This window comes from Chamaea fasciata, unplaced genomic scaffold (assembly GCF_029207755.1).
Source record: "Chamaea fasciata isolate MVZ Bird 193981 ecotype frontalis unplaced genomic scaffold, bChaFas1.0.hap1 SCAF_4, whole genome shotgun sequence".
Lineage (NCBI taxonomy): Eukaryota > Metazoa > Chordata > Aves > Passeriformes > Sylviidae > Chamaea > Chamaea fasciata.
In genome coordinates, this window is record NW_027094089.1 from 21508719 (window position 1) to 21536280 (window position 27562).

At 33.8% G+C, this 27562-nt stretch overlaps 1 protein-coding gene across 1 annotated transcript in view; it reads left to right on the forward strand.

Annotated features, from left to right (window-relative positions):
* SPEF2 (sperm flagellar 2) overlaps positions 1-27562 on the forward strand; it is an 87372-nt gene that overhangs the window by 39870 nt on the left and 19940 nt on the right. Inside the window, exons 22-31 of the mRNA XM_066182342.1 lie at positions 1663-1823; positions 2738-2915; positions 3692-3851; positions 5858-5959; positions 7626-7764; positions 8920-9161; positions 20842-20948; positions 21989-22171; positions 24130-24222; positions 24831-25001. Of these exons, the coding sequence (XP_066038439.1) occupies positions 1663-1823; positions 2738-2915; positions 3692-3851; positions 5858-5959; positions 7626-7764; positions 8920-9161; positions 20842-20948; positions 21989-22171; positions 24130-24222; positions 24831-25001 (1536 nt within the window). The remainder of the gene's footprint in view (positions 1-1662; positions 1824-2737; positions 2916-3691; positions 3852-5857; positions 5960-7625; positions 7765-8919; positions 9162-20841; positions 20949-21988; positions 22172-24129; positions 24223-24830; positions 25002-27562) is intronic.

A 27562-nucleotide genomic window follows, 5' to 3' on the forward strand; every position in this document is an offset into this window, starting at 1 on the left:
TTCTAGACCAGACTAGGCTAGACAGGCTTTTGTGCAAACTGAAGGGACCATTCTGTGAAAGTTTTGGGGAATCTAAAGAAGAGAATGAAACAGAAAAATTTAAACACACGCCTTGTGATACTAATGTAGCTGAAAAAGCCAGGTCTAAGCAGTTTAGGGTGGGCTTTCAGCCCTTTAATTCCCTGAGCTGTTTTTATATAGTGGCTATAAAATGGTTATATAGTTGTGGTAATTCAGGAAAAGTTTGTGAAATAGTCAGTACTATAGTAAGGAAATTACCTTTGTTTTCAAAGAGTCTACATAGTACCCTAAATAAAGACTCTAGGCCACTGACTAAAGAGAGGTCAAAATATCAAATAACTCGTTACTATCTGAACCTCATTGGTCTTGTAACTTCGGTATTTATATGCCTGAATATTTAAAAAATCCATCCTGAATTATATGCCTAAAGAGAGACCAAGTTATATTATAGTTTAATTTTTTTTATTCTCCTTTATATTCAGTTATATCTTTGCAATCCTAGTTCTAACAGAATTCCATGGGCATGTAGGATGGAGTTCACAGGAGATTCACAATGAATCTAATTGATCTGTCCAGTGTGGATATGCACTACAATGGTTTGAAATTACTAACATGTATATGCCACATATAAGTTTTTGTTTTCATAAAGGAAAATTTAATAGAAAACCTTACTTCTTCCTTTGCTTAGTACATATCCCCCCAAATAAATGAATTACTAATCCTAAAACTACAGACTAAAAAAAAAACCCCTATAATTTTATGTAATGACTATTATTTTTAGAAGCAGCCAAAAATAGGCTTCTTTGGTACTGAGTTCTCCATGTGTGGGTTTTTCTGTTGGAAGATTCATATATTCCCCAGGTGGCTCTTTAACTGTGTATACACATAGATTTGTATAAATGCCGTTTATCAGATTTCATTCCTTCTTTCTATGTACACAGTTATACTAGACGATATTTTCTCCTTAAATTATGGATAAATGCTGGTTTACACCACAAAGGTTTCATCCTTTGTTTTGTGAATGTGGTTTTGTGCATTTTCCCATGAATATTTGGTACTGTTTTGTCAGTTAGAAACTAACACCATACTGTATCAATAAATCAAAACATGACAGGTGTTAAATGTTTCTTGAATCTTACTTGATTTCTTGTAAAATGATTCACACAAAAAGATCTTCACGACACTTAAATGTTCAAAGTCTGTTGATTACTTAGGTCCAGAAAAACTGTATGACTTTTAAAATTTTCTCCATCACATAACTCTTTTTATTTTATGCTTGTAAGACTTCATTTCTTTTGAACAAGAAGATCCATGTAATTTTTTGGCAGTACTTGCTACTAGGAAATAGATATACATCAAAATATATTGTAATAAGATCTAAGGCATTCAACATCATTTATTGTTAATAGCTTTTCCTATTTTAACAATTAAGGTTCTTATTACTGCCTAAAAATGACAGTGTGAATACATTAGAGATGCAAGTTGAAGTATGCATTCAGTATACTATGAATTTTAAAACAAATATGAGTGGGTTTCTTCCCTCAGACTCTTAAGATTTAGAATTTCTTCTGCTAACATGTGATAACACGAATTTGTTCTGTGGTATGTTGAATTGCAGTTTCTTTGTCCTTTCTCCTTGAGGTTGAACTGGATCGTTTCCAAGATACAAAGAGACTTCTTCATGACTATTATAGGGCAATGGAAGGAAAAATCCCAACAGAAGACACTCAAGATTTTGCTAGAATCTCATTGTTGGATATTATTAATGGAGAACAAAAGAAAGATCAAGATGAATCAAGAAGGTAGAAATGCAGCATAAAATTATATAAATATGAAAAAATAGAATGCACTGATAGATTTTTGGAGTATATGGAATTATATGTGTGTATATTTCAAAGGATGGAGAAATAAGAATTTTTTAACCAGAGATTATAGTAAAATTATGAATCTTAAATAGTTTTAGAGGTTACATTTGTCCCTCATTTTTTACTTATTTACCTATATCATATTTACCAATGCATCACTGAATTGGAAGGCATTTTAAAAGCTGCCTCAGGAGGAAATCTGCTGTTCTAGAAATGTTTCCTTCTTTCCTTAATGTTGCTGAAAGTTTATAGCACAATCCTCACATATGTAAGGTAAAGTATTGTTGTGTAACATTAGTAGGTTTAAAATTTGTGCCAATATTAAAATTAAATGTTATAATTTTTGTGTAAATATAAATATAATTAATTATTATTTAATAACAGCTATAAATCAAAACAATTTACAAATATGCACCAAAATGATGAGGAATATTAAAAGATGAGGACTACCACCTGATAATTTCATATTAGAGAAAATGCCATCAGTAATAACACCTGATTTTTTAACTTAATTGAAGTGAATTTAGAAATTATTTGAGTAATGAAACTGTGTCTAACCCACATGGAATCATCATTCATCAGCAGATCACACAGTCATTTGATGTAGTTTATCCACCTTTATTATTTTTTAACTGTTACACTTAAACTGGATGGTTTTCTTGCCATACACACACCTCATCACTTTTGGTTGTAAGGAAAGTTCCTGCCTTTTTTTTTTTTTTTTTTTTTTTTTTTTTTTTGCTATTGCAAAATTTGAAAGCATTTTCATTCTTTCAGCATATTCTCCAAAGTAGATATTGACACTTTTGATAAAGCAGTATGTAAATTATTCCTTATATTTTATTTTTGAGGATTCCTCTAGTTTCTTGGAAACTGCCTTCACCAGGTAATACCAAGTCAGAAAAGAGTGGAACTCAGCAGAAGAAACTTAAGAATAAGAATTCTGAAAAGACAGTGGCCACTTGTAGGAATGATGAAAATCTTGTTATTGATACATGGAAAACAGCAGTAACAGCAGTATCGGATATGGTATGGAATGTTTTATTTACTTAAAGATTTTTGGATCGTACCATCAAAGCCCCCCATTCAGTAGGCAGCCTAAACACATCATCTTTGAACTGTGTATCTAGTTTCATATATCTTACTCCACCACTGATATTTCCATTTAATACTTTTGTAGTTCTATGAGGAAAATGTTGGAGTCTGTGTTTTCAGCACCTCCATATTTATAACTGAGCTTTTCGTTCCATTACTGGGAAATATTTCAAATGTTGCCTCTGTATATCTTGTTCCATGAAAAACTCTTATCCCTCAATAGAAATGTGAGAAGATGGACAAGTTTAATCCCGTGATGCAATGCTTGCTCAAACCTTTCACATATTCAGACCCTATGGTTACATTCTTTTTTCTATACAGCTAAAAGTAAATTAGGTGTGCTTTTCAAATGGTTGGTTTCTAGATTAGATTTTTGTTTTCTCTTTGATCATTTAATATAAATTAATTTCTGCCCCCTTACTGTGTAACTCTAGACTTGCTTTTTGTACTGTTGATTCTTGCTTTTTTTTTAACATTTTCCTCAAGCACAGGCAACGACTGCAAGAATTAAACTCAATATGTCTCTGTCTTGCATTTTTGCTGCAGAATTTTATTTTTGATAAATAATTAAAATTTAATCAGTTAAAATATCTCCTTTTTTTAATGTGTCTACTTCTCATCAAGTACTTTCAGCAAGTATAGGCTATTTAAAACAGTAGTTGCACAGAGCTGATACTGTGTACTGTACTATGTGTGACTGTGGTGTCAAGGTAACAGCTGAAATAGAGTTTAGAGAAATGGAGGAAGAAAACGAACGTCAGCTAAAACAGAAAGCTTCGAAAGCTGCACAGAAACAATCAGTCAAAGCGTCTGGGAAAGATACCAAAAATGCCAAAAAGACATCTTCCAAATCACCTACTAAAAAAAAAGGTATTTAAAATGCAGGCTTTGTTTTATCAGTGCTTGAAATTCCTGTAATGTAAAGATATGGAAAATACAGAAATTCATAATCTAAGACATTTAATTTGGATTAATTTCTCTTTTAAAATGTCAAATGTGACATTTCAAAAGATAAATTATGAAAAGTATGAAAAGCTGGTAGCAATAAAGGAGTGGAAAGGCTTTTCAATGGCAGTGGCCTTTATTTAAACATGTGTAGTCATTATATGTAGAAATAAATATTCTAAATGGAAAGTAAATATTTTTTCTTCATGTTCTGTATTGGAATTGGACAATTAAAGCTAAATAATCAAGTTAAATAGAAATTTATCAAGTTAAATAAAACTCTATTGAATTCTGCCTACTTGACAGCTGAAGTCCTAAAAAAGAGCAGATTCCTGTTGAGGTAGGTCTTGCACATAGGCCTGGCAAGAGCCTGTCCCACCAGGTGAAAACACAAAATTTATTTGCAAGAGAGAAAAACAGACAGTGTGCTGGAAGAGCTTGTGGAATACAAGGCTGTGTATACATTTTCTCACAACTCTTTCCTTGTGCAGCAAGTAGTTTATGTAATGTTCACCTTTTTTCTGCAATATGTAATAACTTCATTAGGAAGTGAGGCCTATAGCTAAACTTTCATGTCTTTTGTTAAGATAGTTCAAGCCTTGTGGGTGTAGTGTAGCCTGAAATTCAGGTACTCTGTTTTCAAATGAGAAGGCTGTAACTGCAGAGTTATTGTGCGTAACACAGTTGAGTTTTTTTCTTTGACAGAAATTTCATTTGCACTGTGATCAGTTCTCTCTCTCTCTGGGTATTTCAGCCCATACAGAGTAAACAAAAGCATAGCCTTGCAAATACTTAGCCAGTTGTGAGCCCCAGGGAGCCTTAGGCTTAGTTTAACATCTCATTTCAGCCAAGAGAGTAGTAGATTTTCAGACTTCCAGAAAAGTTTTGATAAAACTCAGCAGCTATTGCATGCTAAATGGCTAGTTTGGAGTTAGTGGATTCCTTCTTGGAACAAAAGTTTTGTTCAGACCTGGTACAAGATTATCTGAAATCCCAAAACCAGAACTGCAGCTAGAAAGCTCTGCATTTTTCCTAGTGGAAGATGAAGTATGAACTGATGGATTTGTAACTGAAGTATAGACTTTGATTTAATTTCAAATACAGTGCCACTGTAGTATTCCTGTAACATGAGAACGCCCTAGGACAGAGATATGGGCTGGTAACAGAGTGATACAACTTCCCACCCGTAGTTTTATGACTTTTAGAACTGACCATTTGTTTTATGTTGACCTTATGTATCATACAGATATAATTTTTTTTTCTGTAACATCTCCATCTGCTCCTTTTCTAGGATAAAGCAATTACAAATATTTTTAATATTTTTGAGTAATAGTCAAAGTCATGTGGCTTTGAATTCCATACAATCTCTAAAAACATGATAAAATACCTTTTCAATATTGGTTCATAGACAAGTAAGTCAAAACAAGGTGGAAATGCAGGTTTGAAGGGGCGTGAAATAACTGATCTCTTTTTCCTATAATTTTTTTAATAGCATAGTTCTTTTCACTGCTTTGAAGGTAACTACTACCATGAAATTTTTACTATAGTTTATTAAATTTGAATTTATTCCAGAAGAAACAAGTTATTTATTTATGTTCTGGTTGTGATAAATTGATAGATACTTGGGTAAAACAGGATATTCTGACCATCTAGGATCAAAAGGGAGGCACACTTACTCAGTCATTGTTTTCCATTCAGAAATACCGTTTAGGATGTTATTTAACCAACTTTAATACAGCTGTATATGCTGGGGTATATCTTTGCAGAGTTAACCTTAGCATGACTTGCAGATGTAAATCCCATTTGGTAGCTGAGTATCCACCTTTGCATTGTCATAAATGGTCACATCAAGTAAGGTGGAAAATGTAATTTTTCATGATACACAAATTTACAAGAAAAATCCAAAGACTGAGAGCTCTGTTTTCCTGCAGGAGCAAAAGGCACTCCCGCTCCTGTAGACCCAGAGGAATTAAGGAAAGAAGAACTGGCACTTAAAATAAAGCAAGAATATTTCAGTGCCTTGAAACATGAGGGTATGTTACTATTTGATTACTTATATTGGTAGGTGATTGTTATTCCTAATTTGGTTAGTGTGCTAGTCAATACTAACCAGAGGCAGTAGGCAAAATGGATGGATAAGAAAGAAAAAGAAGGAGAGAGAAAGAAAAAGAAGGAGAGCTGTGTCTGGAGAAATCAAGAAACAGTGTGCTAATCATTAGTCATTCTGTGGTAAATATACTGAAGGTCGTAATATAATTTTCATTCCTTTTGTCTTCTGTTTCCTTTCATCTAATTTAATTTGCTATGACTAAGCAAATATTCATCATGAGAGAAAAGGTTTTGCATAAGTAGTTACTCACATTTCAATATTCAATTGAATTGGATTCAGTATTTGAAATGTTTTGTTCTGGGAAAGAAATTGTTGGCCATTGCATATTTCATTCATGTTTTTCTCAGATTCCCTCCTCTTCAAGCAACATGGGATTCAAGCAGCAGGACATAGATTTTGTTTGTTCTTCCAAACTGCTTTGTGGACAGACTCTTCCAAAACCTACATATTATTCAGTCATTCTGTCTCTTTGTCTGTCTTACCTAGTAACTTTCAAACAAAATGGTTCACTTCAGCCAAAAGTAGATGTTTGAAGAAACGAAGTCCCAAATTAAAAATGGTTTGAGAATTTATTTTTTTTAGGATAGGTTTAGACTAGAAGAAAGATTGTTTTGTCACTAAAGGGAAGATAAAACCCAGCTTTTATAGGTTCTATTTAGCAACAGTTGGCAAGCCCATCATCATACGATACCTCTTTGGTGAGCTAACTATTGCATAGTATTTTATTATGAAAGATAGAGGGCAAACAACAGTTATTGAACAAACCACAAACTCATAAGGCTTCTTTAGATCCAGTTAGAGCAAATGCTTCTACACTTACATCTTTCAACCAATTCAAGAATAAATATTCTAAGATTTTGGGGGGTAATGAGAAGAATAGTAATAACATTGAAGATCCTAATTGCATGAAGATGAATTTTAGTGAGTCATTAACCTGTTTAACATGTACGTTTACGTTTAACATGTAGTGAGTCATTAACGTTTTTCTTGACATTGCTTCATTTTCATCCTATATTTAAGAAAAAAGCCAAGAACTTAAGGAAGGCTGAACATGTTGAGCTCTATTTCCTATTTGCACAGGCACATAGCTGCTATTTGAGAAGTACAGTTTTGATTGCGGGTTTGTTACCCAGTTATCTTTTGGTAACTTGTGGTTTTCATTATACAGATACACAGCACCTAGCAAAGGCACTGGTTGTGTATAGTTGCTAGGTTTTTAACATTGATTTCATATTTAATTTCTCTGTTGCATCAATGTACCTTGTCTTTTATTCTGTTAGTGTTAAGAGAGCAGCTTTGTCAGTCACCTGTGCAGTACCTACCTCTGAAAATACAGGGAGACAAAAATTGTCATGCATTTACCTTTGTAACATGCTGATCGCAGCTGCACACATAGAGAAAGAACATGTAGAGAAGCCACAATTACAGCAGCCTTCACTGTACTACAGAAAGGTGGCTAGCCAGGCAGCAAGTATCCTCTAAGGTACTTTTAGCTAAAAACAGTTAAATATGCTGAACTTTACGTGCTTAGACTGAACATGTATCACATTTTATAAATATTATTCATTATGACTTTACCATTTAAATAGAGGCAGCCACAAAATCTCGGCTAGAACTTATAAAAGAAAAAGCTTTAGCATTTCTTGAGGATCTAAAATTTAAAGCAGAAGAGGCTTATAAAGATATGGAAAAGTGGCTTGGATCCACCTTCTTGGAGGAAACATCAAGGTAATGTGTATCAATTTTAAACACAATTTTTTTTAAACCTAGATTATGGCAGTAAATATAGTTGTTTCTGGAGACAGAAGTAATTTGGAAATAAATTTATAATAAGTAATGTATGAAATAATTTTATTTAGTTTTATCTTAGAAACCTGAATGCTAATAACTCATTTCATGGCTGATTAAAAGTTTCTGCTTGTAGCTGTAAAGGTAATTATTATGCTATGCTATTTTTCTAGACTACAGGTTTAGCATATTAATGAGCAATGAGTTATTCTATTTAGTGGAAAGCTCTGTATCATTTCAGTAGCTTCTGTCACTTTGGAGTGTGGATTATTTTCTTTCCTGTTTTTTACACGTACTGAAGAATTCCACCTGTTGTTCTTAAAACCACATATTACATTTCTCAAAATTATTTCAAGGACCATTAAAAACAAAAGTTCTCCTTCACAGTTCTTCTGCCCTAGTAAATAAAATACACTTGGGATCACTGTAGCATATTAGATTATCTGCCATAGAATTACTAATGTCTGTATCATTAAAGGGCTTTTCCTCTCTAAAGGAAAGGAGTGACTTTGCCGTCTGCAAAGTATCTCTGGCCTATACTAACTTTTGAATCATTACTGGGACAGTGCTGCTTGATCCATGTCAGGGCATGACCAAGAAGGAAGACATAAATGGAGGATGGAGGCAAAGCCTCTTCCTTCCAGCCAGTTTTACTTGCTCTCCTGACATGTGGTAACAAAGACACAGTATTTACAGAATATCATATCCTTTGACCTGACACTTCAAGCCAAATCTATTGTTCCACATGATAAACAGCTGATGTTTTTCCCTGTATAAATTGTATTCATTTCACTTGAAACAGGAGATCATGTGCCTCTCCAGTATGCTAGCCTAGAAAATGTTTTGATGCTTTTCCATCAGGTCTCTTCTGTGTCTTACATCTCACTTCATATAAATTTCTGATAACAGTCAACAGATTTCTTGCAGCCAGAGGAGGAGTAGACTTCATAATGATTTTGGTAGTTACAGAATTCACACAGGGGATTTGAAATTCTTACTTTAGGAAAGCTTTAAAAGCACAAGCACATTAAAATTTGAAGCTACGTTTTTAACATTGTATATTATACTCATGAGTTTCTGCATTTATGCTTTCAGTGTTGAAAAACTGGTAGAGGTTGCACGACATCATATTGAGAGTTCTAGCAAAATCCAATATGAAATGACTTTAGAAGGAACAGATTTCTTCATCAATAGTGATGTAAAAATGGTTCCTGACCCTGTTCCTGACCCTGTTCCTCCACTAGAATTTCAACGCATAGAAACCTCTGGAAGTAGTACTCTAACTATTTCACAACTTACTACACTTCATAAGCAGTTTCTACAGCTGGCACCTAAAGGTAAGACATTTTTTCCTTTTAACACCCGAACGACTGTTGGTTACCTACTTAAAATATAGAGTAATTGGGAGCTTAGTTAGTTATCTGCATTGTTAAAGACTGTACTACAGTTAAAAATCCTGCAACATAGAAAAGCAAAGTCATAGTGGGGGATATTGAAAATGTGAAATAACAGACCACTTGAAAGCTTTTAATGGCTTTCCTATGGGCTTTTTATTGTCAAGTCCACCTGTTTAGTATTCATCTAACAGATGTCTCTGTAATAGGTTTTCAGTACAGTGTCTATCATGTTTACTTTGCTTAAATATGCAAGTTTTTTTTTTTTTTTTTTTACTAATTGAGAGCTCCGTGAACTCAGGCTATATTATTTTAAAATACAATTTTTAAATGATCAGTATTTTCATGGAACTATTATATAGGGTCTATTATAAATATTAACTATTATATTCTTCAAGTCAATGTGCGCCTGTTGTTTGGGTGATTTGCAAGCATTAGCCTAGATATGTAATTTTTTTACCTTTAAACATGCATTTATTTTATATCTACCCTTTAATTATGGGAACTTAAGGCTTAGGATGCCTAAAAAGATTTACTTGCAGTAGTTCCTGAGACTGTATAAATGTTACAAACTAATTTAGGTATGCCAGTTTTAACTGGAGATGGAAAGTAGTTACACATGTATTTGCAGAGTGTTTCATTTATTCCATTACATATTTGCACCAGTGTTCCACATTATAAGTTTAGCATTATTGCCACTAAGATTGTGAAATGTGATGTGTAAACAAGTGCTTACAATTCCAGATCTAACTCTTCCAGTGTAATAAGGCCACAAAGGCACAATGAAGTTGAGTTTAACTCTTAATTGGGAACTTCCTTTCATGTATATTTATAGAGCAATTCCAGTTTCCTTTTGCATATAAAACCATTTTAGGCAGAAAGATATTTACAGTTTTCCCTTAGAGAGATGCATATCATCTTATCTCTAGTGTACGAGTGTAGATGTGTATGTAAGCATTTAAAAATCTTCTGTAGAGGCCTACTCTGCAGATAATGTTGCATATATAATGCCACACTAAACTAAAAATCTGTGTTGGTAATCATTTACAACAATGCCATAGAAGTGAAACACAGCAGTTTGACTTCCACTTAAAAGGGTTTTTTTTGTTTTAAATCATTCACGATTAACTAAAAAAGAACTAAAAAAAATTGTCCACTACAAACTTTAATATTCTTGACGTATTCAGGACAGAAAAACCATTTTCTTTGTAAATTTGTAATAATTAGCAAGAAAACTACTGTAGTCTTTATCATTCTACAGTATTTCCCTTTTGATAGAATTATATTCACCAAAATGACCCAACATGACTTGCATGACTATCAGAAAAAGGAAATTTTTTGCCTTAGCAGTCATGAGATAGTAAAAAAATGCTGCTGCTTGTTCTCTGAGACAATGGAAAAGAATTATTGTTTAAAATAACGTCCCATACCGCATGCATTTAGCTTCTGTTTGGTGACTATTAAGTTAAGATACTTACCGATTTTGGATAGCTGAATTAGGATGGAAAGCGCAAGCTGTGCAAGTCATCTTTAAAATACTTCCTCCCAGTCTCTAACACATTTTAAGACAGCATAAATCACATCCTAGGTTTCCTAAGGCAACCACTTCACTTCACTATAGACTCCTTTCTTTCCTAAAACGTCAGGGAAATTTTTCATAGCCTTCTGTCTCCCCTTATTCAATAGAATGGTCAACAGAAAAAACACATCTCAGTAGTTAGTCTCTCACTGAACAAAAGAGGGAAAAACACTAAAGCATCCAGAACAGTGGTAGTGAATTTGTTGAACAGCATCTCTAAAGGAGATACCAAAAGACAACAAACAAACGCCTACCTTGGAGAACCTCCAAACAGATCTAGATTTGCTGCCAAACATCATATTTTTTCTTATTCTTACCCACCCCAGCATATTTCTCAGCATTCATAATGAAAATACACATTAAAAAATCACATGGGGTATAGGCTATTGGGCAAGTCTAAATAGAATAGAATAATAATAATTAATAATAGATCTACCAATCTCCTTGTTGTAGAATAGAAGCAGTAGTGAATAATAAATTTCCTGAAGTTGTTCTGAAAATTGGAAATTAGGCTTTTCTAAAGCATCATGGAGATTACATGAAGCATATTTTACTTAGAAATGCAAGCAAACAAAGAGTAACAAAGGAGGGGTCATTATATTAGAAGAAATTGTAAATATATCATATGTAGACAGGTTTCTCACAAGATATTTGGTAAATGTCAAAAAGAAGTCTTTTCAAGGTATATTTAACAAATTGCCAAAATTAAAGCTAAAAGTGGGAGTGCCAGTATACTTTAAAATGTTTGATGTTCATGAAAGAATTCTTATGAAACAGTTTTGTGTTTCCTAGGAATCTAAAGTTTTAAAGAACAGCCGATTCTTCACAGACAACTTTGTGCAGTCCTGCACACTTGGCTCTCCATGGAAGCACATTATTCTCCATTCTAAGCACCAACGGACAAAAAAACAGCCTGTGCTGGACCTTCCTACCTACTGACAGTCTTTCATTTGAGAAAGAAATTTATTTTTTGCTTTATTATTATCCCAAGTGCTATTGCCCAAAGTCAACATGAGTCTGCACTAATTTCACTAACTCTTTGATCAAGTTTTTAACAGTGGTCTAATATATTATGTTGGGAGTGCTTTTTCATAGGAAGAGCTGTGATAAGTCTTAAATGGAGCTAATAACTCTCTTATAGTCTTTTTGAATACATGCTTATCAACAAAATTAAAATATCTATTAGATCTTATCTCCTTTGATTCTCTTCAGCACTATTATCTTCTATAACCACATCTCTTGTAATTTCAAATAGCACACATATGGAATGTCTCCATTTTCTTTTAAAGCTGTTTCAGAGAATGCCATTTGGGTGTAGCTTTGCATTACCAAGCAGATCAAAGTAGATTCTATCCCATTCTCTATCTCATAACTGAATCACACAAAAGCTTTTTAATTTCTTCTTCTTTTTCACAGGCGTGGTCCTTATGAACCATTTCAGTTTAATTACAGAAATGATTCTATAATTAGAATAGATAGACACCAGTCAGGTTTAAAAAAATTCTATATCAAATAACCAAAAAAAGTTTAAAATACTTAATTATAAAACCATTAAATAGTCTGCTAAGATGTAAACGTAAGGGACAAACAATAGCTATATTGCATTACTGTTTGTCTTCAAACTGTGAACTTGTGAATTTAATTTTACTATGTTGGTAGATTTAAAGCAGACAGTTATATTGAAGTGTGTGTGTGTGGTTCAGCTGAAATGTTACCTTTTCAATGGATTATTTTATTGAGTCAGAATTTTATAATGACCCTGGATAATGTCTACAGATTATACTGTCTTTCCCCAAGCAATTTAGTAGAAACAATTGAAGAATATTAATTGCCTGACTTTGATGCAAATAGAGATTTAAGTCCATAGGAGAGCATAGGAATAGTATCATCATCTCTAACTTATATCTTTTAAAGACTATTTATCTTCAAAGTGTTTTTTTAAAACTTGAAAATATGGAAGTTCGAAGTTTGTGGACAGAAGATGTATCTCTTTCTAGCCGAAAATGTAGTAATTCTACTAATAGTTTAATTTCCACTTTTCCACTTCCTATAATGTCTCTTACTAAGTTTATATATATAGATATATATATATGTATATATATATTAAAAAATTTAAAGATTTTAGTCAACATGACAGAGGACCTCACATCTGTGCAGCAACAAAAATACCTTAATTATCAGTGCCTCTAAGTTTAAAATCCCAGTTCTTGCTATTTAATGAAGATTGGACATATAGCAGCTCCAGTAATAATAAGTGAATAAATTATGCCAATATTTACAGTGAAATTGACCTGTAGGGAGTGATGAATCTATCAACAACTTGAATAAAAGTGTCACATTTCTGAGACTCCCATCTTTTTTATCTAAGGGTAGTAGTATCCGATATTACTACGTTTTAGAGTCCTGAAGTAAAAAGGACCTCGGGGTTTATTTCACTCATTCATCCTTATAAAATTGCTACCGAGTCTGGTGTGTAATTTGCAAGGGATTATTATCCAAACCTCTAGTCGGGAACTGCTTTGGAAATACTTTTTCTTGGTGAAAAGAGAAGGGAATAATAATCTGATCAAATGATTGGGTAAAATTTGATGATAAGGGTATAAATGGTAACATAATTCTCATCTCTAGTATAAGTATAAGAAATCTCTTAATATTTTGTTGCCGGTGTAAAATTATGATCTGAATGTTTAATAGAGATTTACTACTTTATCAGTTTATGGAGATATTTTTATACAGTGCCTGTAGAAAATTCTCTCCTGACTGGCGTGTCATTAAGAAATAGTCTCTTTTGTATATCTGCCTTATAACTGAGCCATAGTGATTGCTCTTTATTTAGATGTCACAGGTCCCATTGAAAATGTCACAGTCCTGGTTCACAGGGTGTAGTGTAAACTTATGCTGCTGTCATTCATAATGCCCCTTTTTTAATGTTTGTTTTTTCTGTTTTCAGTTTCACTAGTGGTCGTAATCTTAATATCTTCATTAATTAATTTTTTGCATTTTTTTTAAGTTTCTGCACTGTTTATGGAAACATGTAAAGGCTTGCCAGTCATTTTTGTATCAGAGAATGATACTGCCTTTTAAGAAGATTGTAATGAAAAAAAATTCTACCCAGTGTAGCTTTTCCCACATTAGTTTTCTTCTTGATTTCATTTGATAACAAACTTTATGCGAAGAAGTTGCTTCATAAGTTGCTTCATAAGTAGTAAAGGCTGGCTTTCTTTTGTATCCTTTGTTCTTTCCATGGTACCACTGCAATTGATCCCACCTTTTCCTATATTCCCAGTTTCTTCATGTGAATTGAAAAAAAATGTTGGAAACACTGAAGGCCCATCCTACACGGAATATTATCCCTGATAGTGGATCACAGGTCCAATAGGAATTTCTGATCCCTATTTCCCTTCTCACCAGCAAATTTCCACAGGTTTCCATATGCCTAAAGAAGTAGGCACTACAGAGATGTTAAAATGTTTTTGTTCCTTACACCCTTTTTACTTCTCAAGTTGCAGATCCAGTTCTCCAGCCCTCCACCTCTTTTTCACTTTGTGGTTTTTTGTTTGCTTAATGAATTTTTTTAATCTTTACTGAATGTTAAGAATATTTTTCTTCCTCTTTTCAGTTCTGTGTATGGTACCTGGGCAAATGTTAGAAAAATCTGAGACAGTTCATTTTGCTGTCCATGTGGACCACAGCTGCTACCTCAGATTTTAAGTTCTTTACAAGAATCATTTGTACTGGAAATGTATTTTAACTGCGTGTTCCTAACTTCTTTTGTTAATATTATGGTCTTTCAGGATGCTTAAAATAGAATGGAACAAGCTGTCACTTTTTTCAACAACGGGAACAAACAGTTCTCACAAATCGTATAGTATATATATAAAAATTTGCTCCTTCTTCTAAAATAGAAAGGAGTGGCATACAAAAACCCTTTTTCTCAAGACCTTTTAGAGCACTGGAAATAGCATTTCTCTCTATGATTAGCTTAATGTACTCATTAATTTTCATCTTGACGTACACATCACAATAAGGAGGGCGGAGAGTCAGATTTTAGGTCATCTGCAGAGTTACTTTTGTTATTTCCCTGTGAATAAATAGATTCCTCATTTTATTGCTTCCATTCTGCATGCAATTTCTGTTGCTTATTTGATTGCTGTCTTTTCAAGTCCTAAAATTATGGCAATGGTGTACTAAAAGAAGTTAAATTACTGGCCAAAAGTAGGAGATAAATGGGATCTAGAAATAAAATTTTCAAAATATCAGCTTATGGGATTGTCTCCTACAAAACAGAAGGGTGATCATCTTCAGAACAATTTGGGAAAAGTTGAGAACAATCTCAGTGCATTAAGAATGTATATACAGTTCTGAAAGCAGTAATAATATCATTTGCAGGTAAATACATTTTAACAAGATCATATCAACTACAATGTAAGCATCTTAGGCATTCTGTGTCAGGTTTTTGATTATGCATTTACAGACTTGCTCCAAGTTAACGTTTCTGCTAATGCCAGGTATGCCAGGACACTAATAAGTTTGTGACTTCAGCAGTATTTTCTGGAGACATTTTGCCTAAAAGACCATTCTGAATTCCACTTCCTAACTTTGCTCTTCCCTGTTTCAAAAATAGCATTGATGCTGCTGCACTTTGTGGGTTGCATACTTTCACAAACTTCTAGTAGTCAAAATCAAAACTGACCATTTCTTACAGGAATCCTTGGTAGCCTTCAAGTGATTTAAGAGTAGATCTGCTTTTCTTGTTCCCTTTCATGGCTGTTCATTTCAAGTTACACTCTTGTCCCAAATTAACAAGATAAAAATGGACATAAAAGAAACAATGCAGCTGATGTTTTATCAAAAATTATTTTATATTTAGTTGTTTCTTTTTAAATTGTAGCCATGAGAACACTGAAGCAATTTAAAAGCAAGACTAATTCTTCTAGCAACAGAGAAGTTGGTGACAGAGGGAAAGAGCAGAAAGATTTGGAACATCAGAAAACAAGGAGGAATCACCCATTCCCAAAAATATGGCTAACGAAATACTCCTGGTTAAAATACGATGATAAAAGGGGAATAATATTTTGCGTACCATGTCGTAAACATAATGTGGATTTGGGGGAAAATATTCATAATTTTTGTTCCGGCACTGATGACTTCAAACTTGAATTTATAGACACACACCAGAGTAGTGAAGCTCATGCTTGGGCTATCTGCATGGAAGCTGCCATTTATGCTTCACCAGATACAGCTTCTGCTGAGCAGATGTTGAAGAGCATGAACTCCATAACATTGCGTAGAGTAGAAAATAGTTTTAGAAGATACCATTCTATTACTAAATCTGGCTTTCCCTATGCAGACCCTGATGGAAAGTGCGAACCAGATAAACTTTAAAATGACCTTTCTCAAACTTCTCCTTCTGAAGACTTCCCTATAGAGGCAGAAGAGGTCCATCTTCCCATTTCTGATTATTAATTGCATGGATTAGTTCTTCCCATAAGAAGTACTCTTACAGACACTATATGACTAATATGCCTCACAGGTTGAAATACTTTCTATTTTCTTGTAAGAATATTTGAAAGGGTTGCAATGACAATACTGTATCTTGATTTTTAATCTAGGATCTGAGAATGAGTAGAGAACATGTATTTTCAGAATTCTTTATATTCTAAATGCACCTTTCTACTTGATAATTTCAAAAGGTAGAGCATACCAGAAGAATATATTTCTACCATCAAGGAAATAGCTATGATTTATATCATAAGATAGCTAAAATTAAATCATTTAAGACCCTTGTTGGTTCCTCCAACAGCAAATGAAGATGTACTACAAGGTAATGTGGGAGAAATTAATATGAGGTCTTTCACCTTTGAATCAATCCTCTGCTAAATTAAGATATCTCTCTACTTTCAATATAAAATGTATCTAGTAATAGCAGAAGATACCTAGTACCCCACATTCTACTGTAGTACTCAGCTCTGCTCTGTACTGTGCTGTGCTATACCCCCCCCACACACACATACACAGAGATATATATCTATGTGTGTGTGTATATATATATACACATACAGTCCCTTTTTGGTGTTTTGCATAGATGTTCATGCTACTTCTGGGTATAAACAATAAGTCAGAAATGGAGTAGATTTTGAAGGAATGCCTCATTAAAACATGTTAGTCCTCTCCAGGAGAGTTAGTCTGTAGGGATCAGAAATAGAGATAGTATTACTATGTACTGTGCATTGTATAAAATATCTGAACTCGTGATTTCACAGACAAAAAAAAAAAAAAAAGTTTAGCTACACTTTGCCTAATAAGCAACAGGATGTATTTCATGGATTACCTTATTAGATATGTGACTTGCTATTTTATAAAAATTGTGAATTCTAAGGGTTTTCTTTTAAATCACATAATACCAAGAGGGTTATTTTCCCTCCGAGTTTTCAAATGGAGATTTTAAACTACATTCAGATTAGAAAAAGTTTGAAAATATGTCCCAAGGATGTCCAACAGGTGAGAAAAAAATAAGAAAGAAAAACAAAAAAAATTGTGGTTCTGTGTCTGTAACACTGAAGTCACTTCCCTGATGCAGAGCAGGGGCATGTTTTCTCATGATCTTCTTTTCATCCATGAAACTAGCAGAATTCCTTCAAACTCACATCTCAGGAGATATATTCTAAACCTGTGATGATTCTTGCTGCTTTCTTTTGGGCAGTCTTTAGCTTACATCCATCCTTATAGGGTTTTCAAAGTTGTATTATAGCAGAAGCCTTAACATCTGGGGGGAAGAGAAAAAAAGATTATTTCCTGTGACTTCCCACGTACTTTCTCATAATATTGTAATCTGCTGTAATCCTTAGAGACTTCTCTATAGGAATTTCACTTTGGCAGTAAGATTCCTTTTGGGACATTTATTTGTTTCATTATGTCAGCCCAGTGAGGCACTTGACATTTATCTTTATTGGATGGTGTCCTTTTATTCCAGACTTTATCTCCAATTTTTGAACTTCACTTTGAATTCTAATTCTGTTCTCCAGTGTGCTCAAAGTCTGTTCCTGAATTGTTCTATCTGCAATGTAATAAATGTATCAATTTGTGCAGTCTATTTCCAAAAGGTTCTTTGATCTGTTTCTGGTGAAACTTGCTTATTGACCCTGGCTGTCTCTTCAGTTTTTCAAAACGTTCATGAATACTGATTCTTTTTACAAGATGCCTGCTACTCTTCCTAATTAAAAATGTTTAATTTTCTATTCAGTCTCCTACATTATTCAACTAAAACTTATTAGGTTTGCTTTCTTTTATTTTGTACTTACAAAAGGATTTTGTAAAGAGCATATCTGTTTTGAAATGAGTCTTTCTAAGTGGAAAAAGCCAGTTCTGAGAATTGTTTTCCTTTTTCCTTCCTAGAGGACATTATTTTCTTTCAGTGCTTGCAGAGTACCATTTGCAGACACCAGTATTCTTTTCTGGGTACCATCTGTGTAGCTGCCCACTTTCAGCGTCTCTCCATGATTATGGAGCACTGACAGCCCTTGTGATGAAATGATGAGTCACCTCTTGTTTGGTATTATAATCAGATACTCAAATACATTTCTGTGCTCTGTAATATATACCCAAATCCACTAAGTCTAGACAAAACATGTAAAAACACTGGGAGGAACATATTTCATCCCTCAGGTTTGTCATTAACATTTTTCATCCCTCAAGAAACAGGTTTCCTCTGTTTCTTTGAGACTCACTCATTCCCCCGACATATGTCAGTAGGAGGAATTAAGTCACAGTCCATTTGAAGATTTTGAACTTTGGAATTATCCCTCATCAGATGTTTCAGGAGGTGGTAATGTAAAAGAAATTGCCCTACAGTATATCAGCAATTCTATAGTTAATATAAACAATCATATAGTTTATGTAAATTGTGAGCAGTGTTTTAGATTGCAATCCTTAATCCCATCTCAGACATTAGTTTTGATGCAAGTTCTTTAAATTCCTTATCTCTTAGATACTTTCAATGTATGTTTCTGAAGTCATGTAGCATCACAAAAAGTGATATGAGGATATTAGTATCCTTTTAGAATTATGTGAAGAAAATAAAAATTAAATTTCACTTCAGGAAGTCAGAAACTCATAAGAAATACAGGAACTACATATTTTGTCATGTAGGGAAATCATAGTAGTAGTTTAAACAGTTTAAAACATAAGATGATGTGACAGAAAGCTAAGTTAGACTGCCAGTAATCAAATGGAAATGGAAATGTTTAGCAAAAAACAAAATAAAAATTATTAGCTGTGCTCTTTATGGTAAAGCACTAGAAAATCTGAGACTGCAAAGAAGATGTAAAAATTTTCCCTGTTGTTTTTTGTAGTTCACTGGCTCTTTCATGGACCATAGCCTGTTTTCCCCATGAACCACTAAAACGTTACCTGGTTTAGTGAATCTTAAATGAAATGTCCCAGTAATGATGCTCCTGTGATGCAGGCTTCATTGTGCTACATGGAAATGATCTGATTCTTGAGGCTTGAAGTTTCATGAAGAGCCCAAATTTCTGTTTATCTTAAATTATATTAGCAATCCAAGGTGCTTCAGGAAACAGCACAAAATTTATCACACTTTTTAGAAGATGTTCTTTCTCAATGTAGATAACTCAAAAACTTTGAAGATGTGACATCAGAACACTGTCACCAGTCTGACAGTATTTTTTCCCCAGCTTTTGTTTTCATGCTGAAATTTGTGTGAGGGTGCAAAGGCTTCAAGTCCAGGTGTCTCTCCCTTTCTTCTTACTATCTCAACAGACTGAGCTTTCCAAATCTATTTTTGTCCTCTTGTCTCCAAGCTTATGTATGTGTAGGATTTGTCCGCTACATTAGGATGTGCTGAGGGCATTAATCCTGGTTTTCCTGATTGAAGATAAACAGGTCTACAGAGATGCAGACTATTAATTCGACTTGGCAACTTGATTTTGAATAATGACAAAATGAAATTTATATTCAAACACATTCTTTATATTCCTATCACATATCTTTCTCATAAACCTAAATTTCACTTCACTGTTTCACTTCAAACAAAGTGTCTTAGCCATAGAATGTGCATAGTTTTGCACTTTCAAATGGACAAGAAATTTGACTGAAAAAAAGAAAAAATTAAGTAAGTCTTTCCAGTATTTCACTGATTGTGTTTGCTTTTAAATAATCTGAAAACTCCTGCTTTGATGCCATGGAATTGATGACAACCTGACCAAATAAGCTTTTTCTCTCAAAATTTAAATAACTGGAAATTTATTTTACATTTTTTATTGTTACTGCAGAGGTTTTGCAGTGAACTCTCACTGACCCAGGAAAATCCATTTCTGAAAGAAAAGACTCATATCTGTTGGTTAAAAATTTTTGTACATAATTTTGTGTTTTAGAACCATACATGAAGTTTAAAGTTTCTGTTTACTCATAAACAACTCCGTTCTTGCTTAAATAAACAAATAGAGTTTGCAGCACTTGACTGATTTTTCTTAGTACTTCTTTAAAATAAAATTAATGGGGCTATTTTTAAATCCCATATGTGAAGTATTTCAGAGTTCTGAGAGGCTTTCCAAACAGTTGGATTTTGTTTCAGAGTTCAACAGACAACAGTGAATGTTTTTCACCCTATTCTCTAGCATACACTTACTTTAAAGAGTGAAGATAGATTTATGATTGATTAAAATAGAGCAGAGTGGAAGAAAATATTGGTAGGTATTCAATGCACAGAACTCTGTGAGATTGGTGACTGTGAATGAATGAGGATGGATTAGTGATCTTAATGCAGATCAGGACAAGTACCAGAAGAATTGCAGTGCAGTGAAATATTTGAAATTTTGCTGTTAGGTAGGTCACATTTGATTAATTTTAAATGAGAAGATTTTGTGTTTGGTTTGGAAAGTATTAGCATTATCAATAGTGCATAATAGGAAAGTAAATAACTTTCGCATATGGCCATTAAAATTTAAAAACAGCAGTTTAAAAACATTTTTTTTACAGAAGTCTATTTAAAAGGCTAAATATATATCTATCTTGTTTTTTTATTAGGTTTTATACCACAGAAAATATTTATAGAAACTGTTAGTGTCATGGTTAATTTGAATCTTGGAGTAAATTGCTTTCCTGATGCATGGAAGAACTTAACACTTGCAGATGTAAGTTAACCCCTATATTCTCTTCAACTGGAGTATTGGTTTGTGTAGAAGATGCAGCATTGTTCCTAGTATGATAAAATTAAGATTATAGTATTATAGGATGTTACCAGTTTTTCTCTAAAATTCTTCTGTTTCACTAGGAAAGGATCATGGGAGTCACTGTGCTAGACATTTTGTCAGCACTTTATTTATTTACAATTTGCAAATTATATCAGTTCTTAAGATGCCATCCAAGGTTTTCAGACTTGGATGAAAGACTTAGAAACATGAAAACTTCCAAATCTTTCATGCTGAATTAATTTCTCTTTCAGATGTTGCTGGTAAACCTATAGAATGAAAATATTTACTTGTTTTAGCATGTTTTGATACCAATTTCTGAGAGTAAATAGTGGTTCACGTAAAGGTTTTTATTTGGATTTCACATGATTTCACCACTTTATTCATATATTCTTCACACTGAAGAATTTCATGAGTAAAACATTTTAAAGTGGTGTAATTCCAGTCAGTTTAATGCAAACCAGTCACATGTGTCATCTTGACTATATAAAAACCTAATCTCAGCACACGAAATTAATTATCTAAGGAAAGCTATCAGTCAAATATTGTGTATTAATAGAACAAATGTGCATGCATCCCATGTTCTGTATGTTTTGAAAACTTTTAGTGCTTATAAATCCTATCTTTATTTTATAAATAGAACTTTCTTTCCTTAAGGGAACCATTTTAAAATGAAACTTTTAAATTTTTCATGGAAGCAAGAACTTAACTTACAAAAGAAAATTCTCAAAGCATAAGCTAAGGTATATATAGATGCCTATTTCGGCACTCAGGGTGTTTATTTAGAGATATATCAACAGCACATGGCAGTCGACACACAGTGGCTGGTGGCCTATTTTGTTTTGCCCTTTGTAGAAAGCTGAAATCTCACTGCAGAACCTTACACATCCTGTCCAGGAAAATTCCAAAGGATACACAGGCTACTTACTGAAAGACTATGTTTATGTACACATTTGAAAATATTTGCTATTTTGGTTTTACAGTTAGAAAATATGGCATCTGAATTCACAGTGAACTTAGAACTTGCTGACTGGCGCAGATTCTTGTTGGCAGCAGCACAGCCTTGGCCAGTGCCATCTGTGACACAACTCCTCAAAACACTGCATAACTTCAAGTCCCTTGATGTCACTGGATCAGGCCTCGTTACACAGGAACACTATATACAGGTTATAATCCTTTTGTTTTTTCAACCAAATTTTATTTTGTTAAACTCCCTTAATTGAATGACATATTGTTTGATTTATTCACCTTTAGAAACTCTGTCTAAATCTTAAATGCTTTAGGTCTGAGGGAGCTTTCTAGAGAAAAGTGTTTTCAGGAAGTTGATGGCCTAATATGTATTTTGTCCATAGTTCCACAAATCAGGCTAATTAAACGTACTTTTATCTTGATTTTCCTACTTTTACCATAAATTAATCTCAAGTGAAAATCCTTTGTGTTTTAAAGAAACCATTGTATGTGCACTTTGATGACTATTAACTTACTTGACACTGAATAAGATAATTTGCTCCAAGCAAAAATAAAGATTTCATTTTCATCTCATCAGCTGTATTTTAATTAAATGTTTCTATTTTTTTCCAATAACTAATTTTCTAAAGTTAAGATCATTCCTCAGACCTTGAATACATGAAAAATTATAAAATTCTTTGATTGCTTTTCTGAACACAATTTATATTCAAATTGTCACATAGTTCACCAAGGTTTTCCAGAAAGAGTGTTATGAATACATTTTTGTTCTTTCAGCAATATTCTGCTCATTTTCACTTAGTTTTGTTTTGCATTTTTAATCATACTTAGAATTATACTTGCTGGTTCACTCTCTTAGGCTGTATTAGCTGTAAGTGTCATATATATGCACATATAGGTGTCTACAGATATACCAGTCTTGCCAGTTTCTGTATTTGTTTGGTGATATTAAGTATAATTTTCCAACTGTTTTGAATAAACTTCATAGAATCCTTATTGTAATTTTTTCCCAATCACCTAGCATTGTTTTTTAAAGAAAAATAAATAAAGGCTGTGTTAGTCCAGAGGCCTGTCATTTTCAGACCTTCTTTGATTAATTTAAAACTTCCAGGAGCACCTGCCAATCCCTGCCCACCACAGACTTTCTAAGAAACAAACTCCGCAAAGCCAGAAAATCCACAAAAAATGCAGGTCTATGTGCATTTAGTTTTCTATTGTTGTAAGTTTTACTGAAGAATTTACAAATAAGCTAACAATTACAAGACATGTAGACCAAGAATGTACATTTTTAGCACAGGATCCTGTTTCAAATATAATAATAACCGAGGAATTAATTTAATCACTTCAGTATTACAAGGTAATAAATATGCAATAAACAGCTGATTTGAGTAACCTTCCACTGGGAATTCGACCTGCTTCATCTGTCATCTGTCCTCTTTCTCTGCATCTGTACTGATAAACTACACAGTGCTGTGGGGCCCATCCCCTGGTAGTGGTGCTGGGTTGTCCTTACTGTGATGTTATTTGTGCAGCCTGGTATGGTTTCACACAAGTGAGGTTTTCTGTAGGTGGTTTGTTAATGCCTATCCAGATTTAGCTGATCCTTCCTGTGTCTAGAGTCTAGTACTACAGAATTGCTTCTGACCACTTTTAATTTAGAGTTGTAGTTCTGCCTCTGTAGGACACTTGGTCATCTTGTTGGGAACAGGCAAGCGGGGAGAGCCATGCCTCCATCCTTCCTCATACTGAATTGTATGGACCGTTTCTTCTAAAACTAAAGTGTGGACAAAAGATGTAGGGGTTAGCAAAGGACAACCTAAATGGAAGAAACCAGAACATGCATAGAAATTCCATATCGTATTCTGCTTGTTCAGCAGCATAAATTTACAACTATGTAGTTAATGTTCACTTTACTCAAAAGCATACATTCACTTCTATCCTACTTGATTTTCAGTAATTTCTCAAGTATCTGTTACAACATACAAACAGCTACTTAATTATTATCATGTCATTGTATATTATTAACAAATTCAGTTTGATTAAGTCCAGTAAATTAGTAGGCTCTTAGTAATCTGTGTATTGAACAGGTGGAGTATAAAGACCACCTTATTTCAACTTGAGAAAATAAACGAACTTATTGATTTATTTTTAAAATCAGGTTGGCTTATGGTTTAATGGAAACGAAGATCTGAGCATAACAGAAAGTTGCGAGGAACCTGTGTCTTTCGAAAGGCTAAAACAGCTCATAAAGGTAACTGAAAACATAGGTATTTTGAAGAGATCACTATTCAAACATGAGATGTCTCATTTCACAGTTTTTTTGATCTCTGTTTTCAATAAGTGCTGCATTTTTTTTGATTTTTTTTCAGGTCAAGTGGTGCTTCAGAATAATGTAGAGAGGAATCCAAGAATCATCCTTGAGTATTCTAAGTCATAGTCTGCCCAGAAAGACTTAATTACTCCTGTTCTTGGTTGAATGACAATAATTTTGCTACACAGCAACCAGCTTAGTAAAGAATGGGAAGCAAATGATCACTGCATCTGAGCTCATAGAATTTTCCATGAAAGAGGGTGCTAATAATAATCTGAATACAAAAAAATGCTTTGACCATATCTGTCATGATACAAGGTTATATTAATTTCTCCCTTTTCTGTTAAAGTCGATTTCTGTTTCCTTGAATTACATAACACACATTTATGATTTATCACAGTCTTGATTTATGAAGCCTCAACATTTTCTTTAGCAGCTCTTATTAGCAGTAATTACTGTATTTCATCCTTTTCTCTACAGTCCTTGATTTGTATTTTCATTTAATTCCACTTATAAAAATTAATTTGCTTATTTTTGCCCTTTTATAGTTTTTCTTCACTCTATTTGCGGATACCAAAAAAGGCCTTGCTCTGCTGGACTACACTGAGATGCTGCTTTATTTCACCTCCCACTCTGATCCAGTTGAAGGTGTATACAGAGCACTTAGCATTGCTGCTGGAACATGTGTTCAAAGAAAAGAAGCTTCCCTTCCCAGTGTGGTAAAATATTACAGAAAAATACTAGAGAATAGTAGTAGTACTTTCAATTTATAAATTAACTAGATTCTTCTATATTTGCTTATCCTGGGTAGCTCCAGTCCTTACAAGTAGTCTCACTGAATGCATGGGTGCATTGCATTGGTAATAGAACTCAGGAGGATTCTTTCAAATGTCTGGAAATTTGCTTGCCAATAATCAAAGTTTAAGATTTTACTGCTGACTACTCCTTGTGCATATGAATGTAAGTAGTTCTTTTGCCTAATTGACCAGCTGTCAGTCCCCTGGAAGCAGGCTGCAGTGGGACTTACAGTAATGTTATCTCAAGATGCAAAACCTGGTATTATTGCTGGTCTTACTTTATTTTTCACTGAATTTCTTTGGGTATTCAGACACATCTTTGTTGTAAAATTTGCAAGTGTTTCGATTTATCTGTAAAACAGAAGGTTCAATAATTAGTTTCATACAAAATAATCTAAAATTTATTTTTTCAGCCATGATGAATGCATTGTTCCATCAAATGAAACTGGTCATTTGAACATTTTTAGTATTTCTCGAGTATGTTTTCATTGTTAAAGTCTTAAAACTGGAATTAGTCCACTGCATGCATCATTTACTTAGTGAATACTTGTATTTATTGAAGTATAAGTCATTTTTTGAGACATAAATTATTCATCTGTACACACCTTGAAAAGAGGTTGCTGCTCAAGATAATAAAATAATTCATTGCCCTTTCACAACCATAGTGACTCCAGCATTTGCCCAGGACGTAAAATACAATGGAGATCTCTAGAAACAGTATAGAAAAGGCATTCTTTTACTACACAGGGTAATATACATATGCAAAATAGCATCTTATAATTTCAAATGAGAGAAGTCATTATACTTCCCTGTGGTTTTTTTGGCACAGCAGAGTTTTTGTACACTAGAGGGACTGAATAAGACAAAAAGACATTAAGACTTTACACATTTCATAGGAAGAAGGAGAGCACAGAATGCTCCCAATTAGATATTGTGGTATTAATTTCCCATATTTCAGTGGAAAGTTCTAACTTTCATCTCATTGGATATTAAGCTACACAGCCTGTTCTCCTCTTTGCCATTTTCTGCTTGGTTTGATCTGTTTGGTTGGAAGTTTGGTAGTATATAACTAAGAGCACTGGCATTATCATCTATGTGTCAACAACTTAAGGTTGTGAGTCACAGGAGTGGAGGGGATCATTTGCCTTCAACCCAGAATTAACTGGATATCTGAAGAGAAAGAGATATCCCACCTAACCTGAGCATTTCCTCATGTCTGCTGTCTCACTCAAGGCATTAGCTCTGTGAATCTGTGCTATGTCTGATGTATGCCCCACAGCGCACTAAACAGACAGATTGTGTGCCTAATTCACCTTGGAGAGTCCCTTAGAAACCTAGGAATATCCATAAATTAGATGTTAAATGAATCTTGCTTGTGTGGATTCTCTTTGACTTTATAGTTGGCTAGACTGGTGCACGGAATCACTGAACTGATTTTAAAACATAATTTTAATATTTTCATTCTTCTTCTGCCTTGTGTTCCACACCTATGCACTTAAACAATAATGTTGAATATGGACAAGGAACAACAAAAGAAATCCTGTACCACTGAAGTAAATGAGTTTTCTCTAAAGGCTTCAGTAGAGCCAGAATTTAATGAAGATTATTCCACAAACAAGAGGGGGCAAAAAGGAAATGGTGCATTGATATCATGTCATGTTTGAGCCAAGCTCCATCAAATACACAGAATCCTGAAGACATCCAAAGTGGTTTTTATCATCAAATTAAGAACCTAAACCTTTGTTTCTGTGTGGCTAAATATCCCAGTTCTCACTCCAGATGACTGGACATTTAATAAATATTATCGTTTAGTAAATATTATCAAAGGAACATTCATCAGTGAAATATAAAGCTGTCCAGCTCATCTCTAAGAATGTTTACACCTTAGGTAGCTGGCTCATACACAGGCACCTACAGAACTTCTCTTTAGAGAACTCTTCTCTTTTTCTTGTTCTGTGCTGATAATTGTAATGACTTCTCATTGGTATCTGCTTGCAGAAACACATCTGAAGTTTCATGTTATTCAGAGAAGCTCAGATAAACATATTCTTGAGACTTCTTTTACTACCTTTGTTTAAGTCTAAATAATATTATTGGTTGTGTAAGCCCAGTGTAAGAAATGCAATGAGAGACCCAAAAACTTCAGTGCTGATGTTTCTGGAATCTTGATTACTGTTTGTTGAAAAGACTGTAAATGACTCCGCTCCTCCTGTGCTCAAAATGAAATGTATTAAGGCCCAAGGCACACAGCACAAGTGTAGCTGAACCTCAGCAGTCTCTCCCCACTTATGAGGAAAGAAATGGCTTGTTCAATTACATGCAATTTCCTGTTGCTAGTGGTTAGTCTACATTGTGGCATAATATAGTCAAAACATTGTTCACCTATGTGAGGCCCTTTCTCATCTTTGTGCACATGAATCCCTACAGCAGGGGGTTTTTTGTTTAGTTTTTGGGTTTGTTTTTTTTTTCTCTTTGACCAGCTC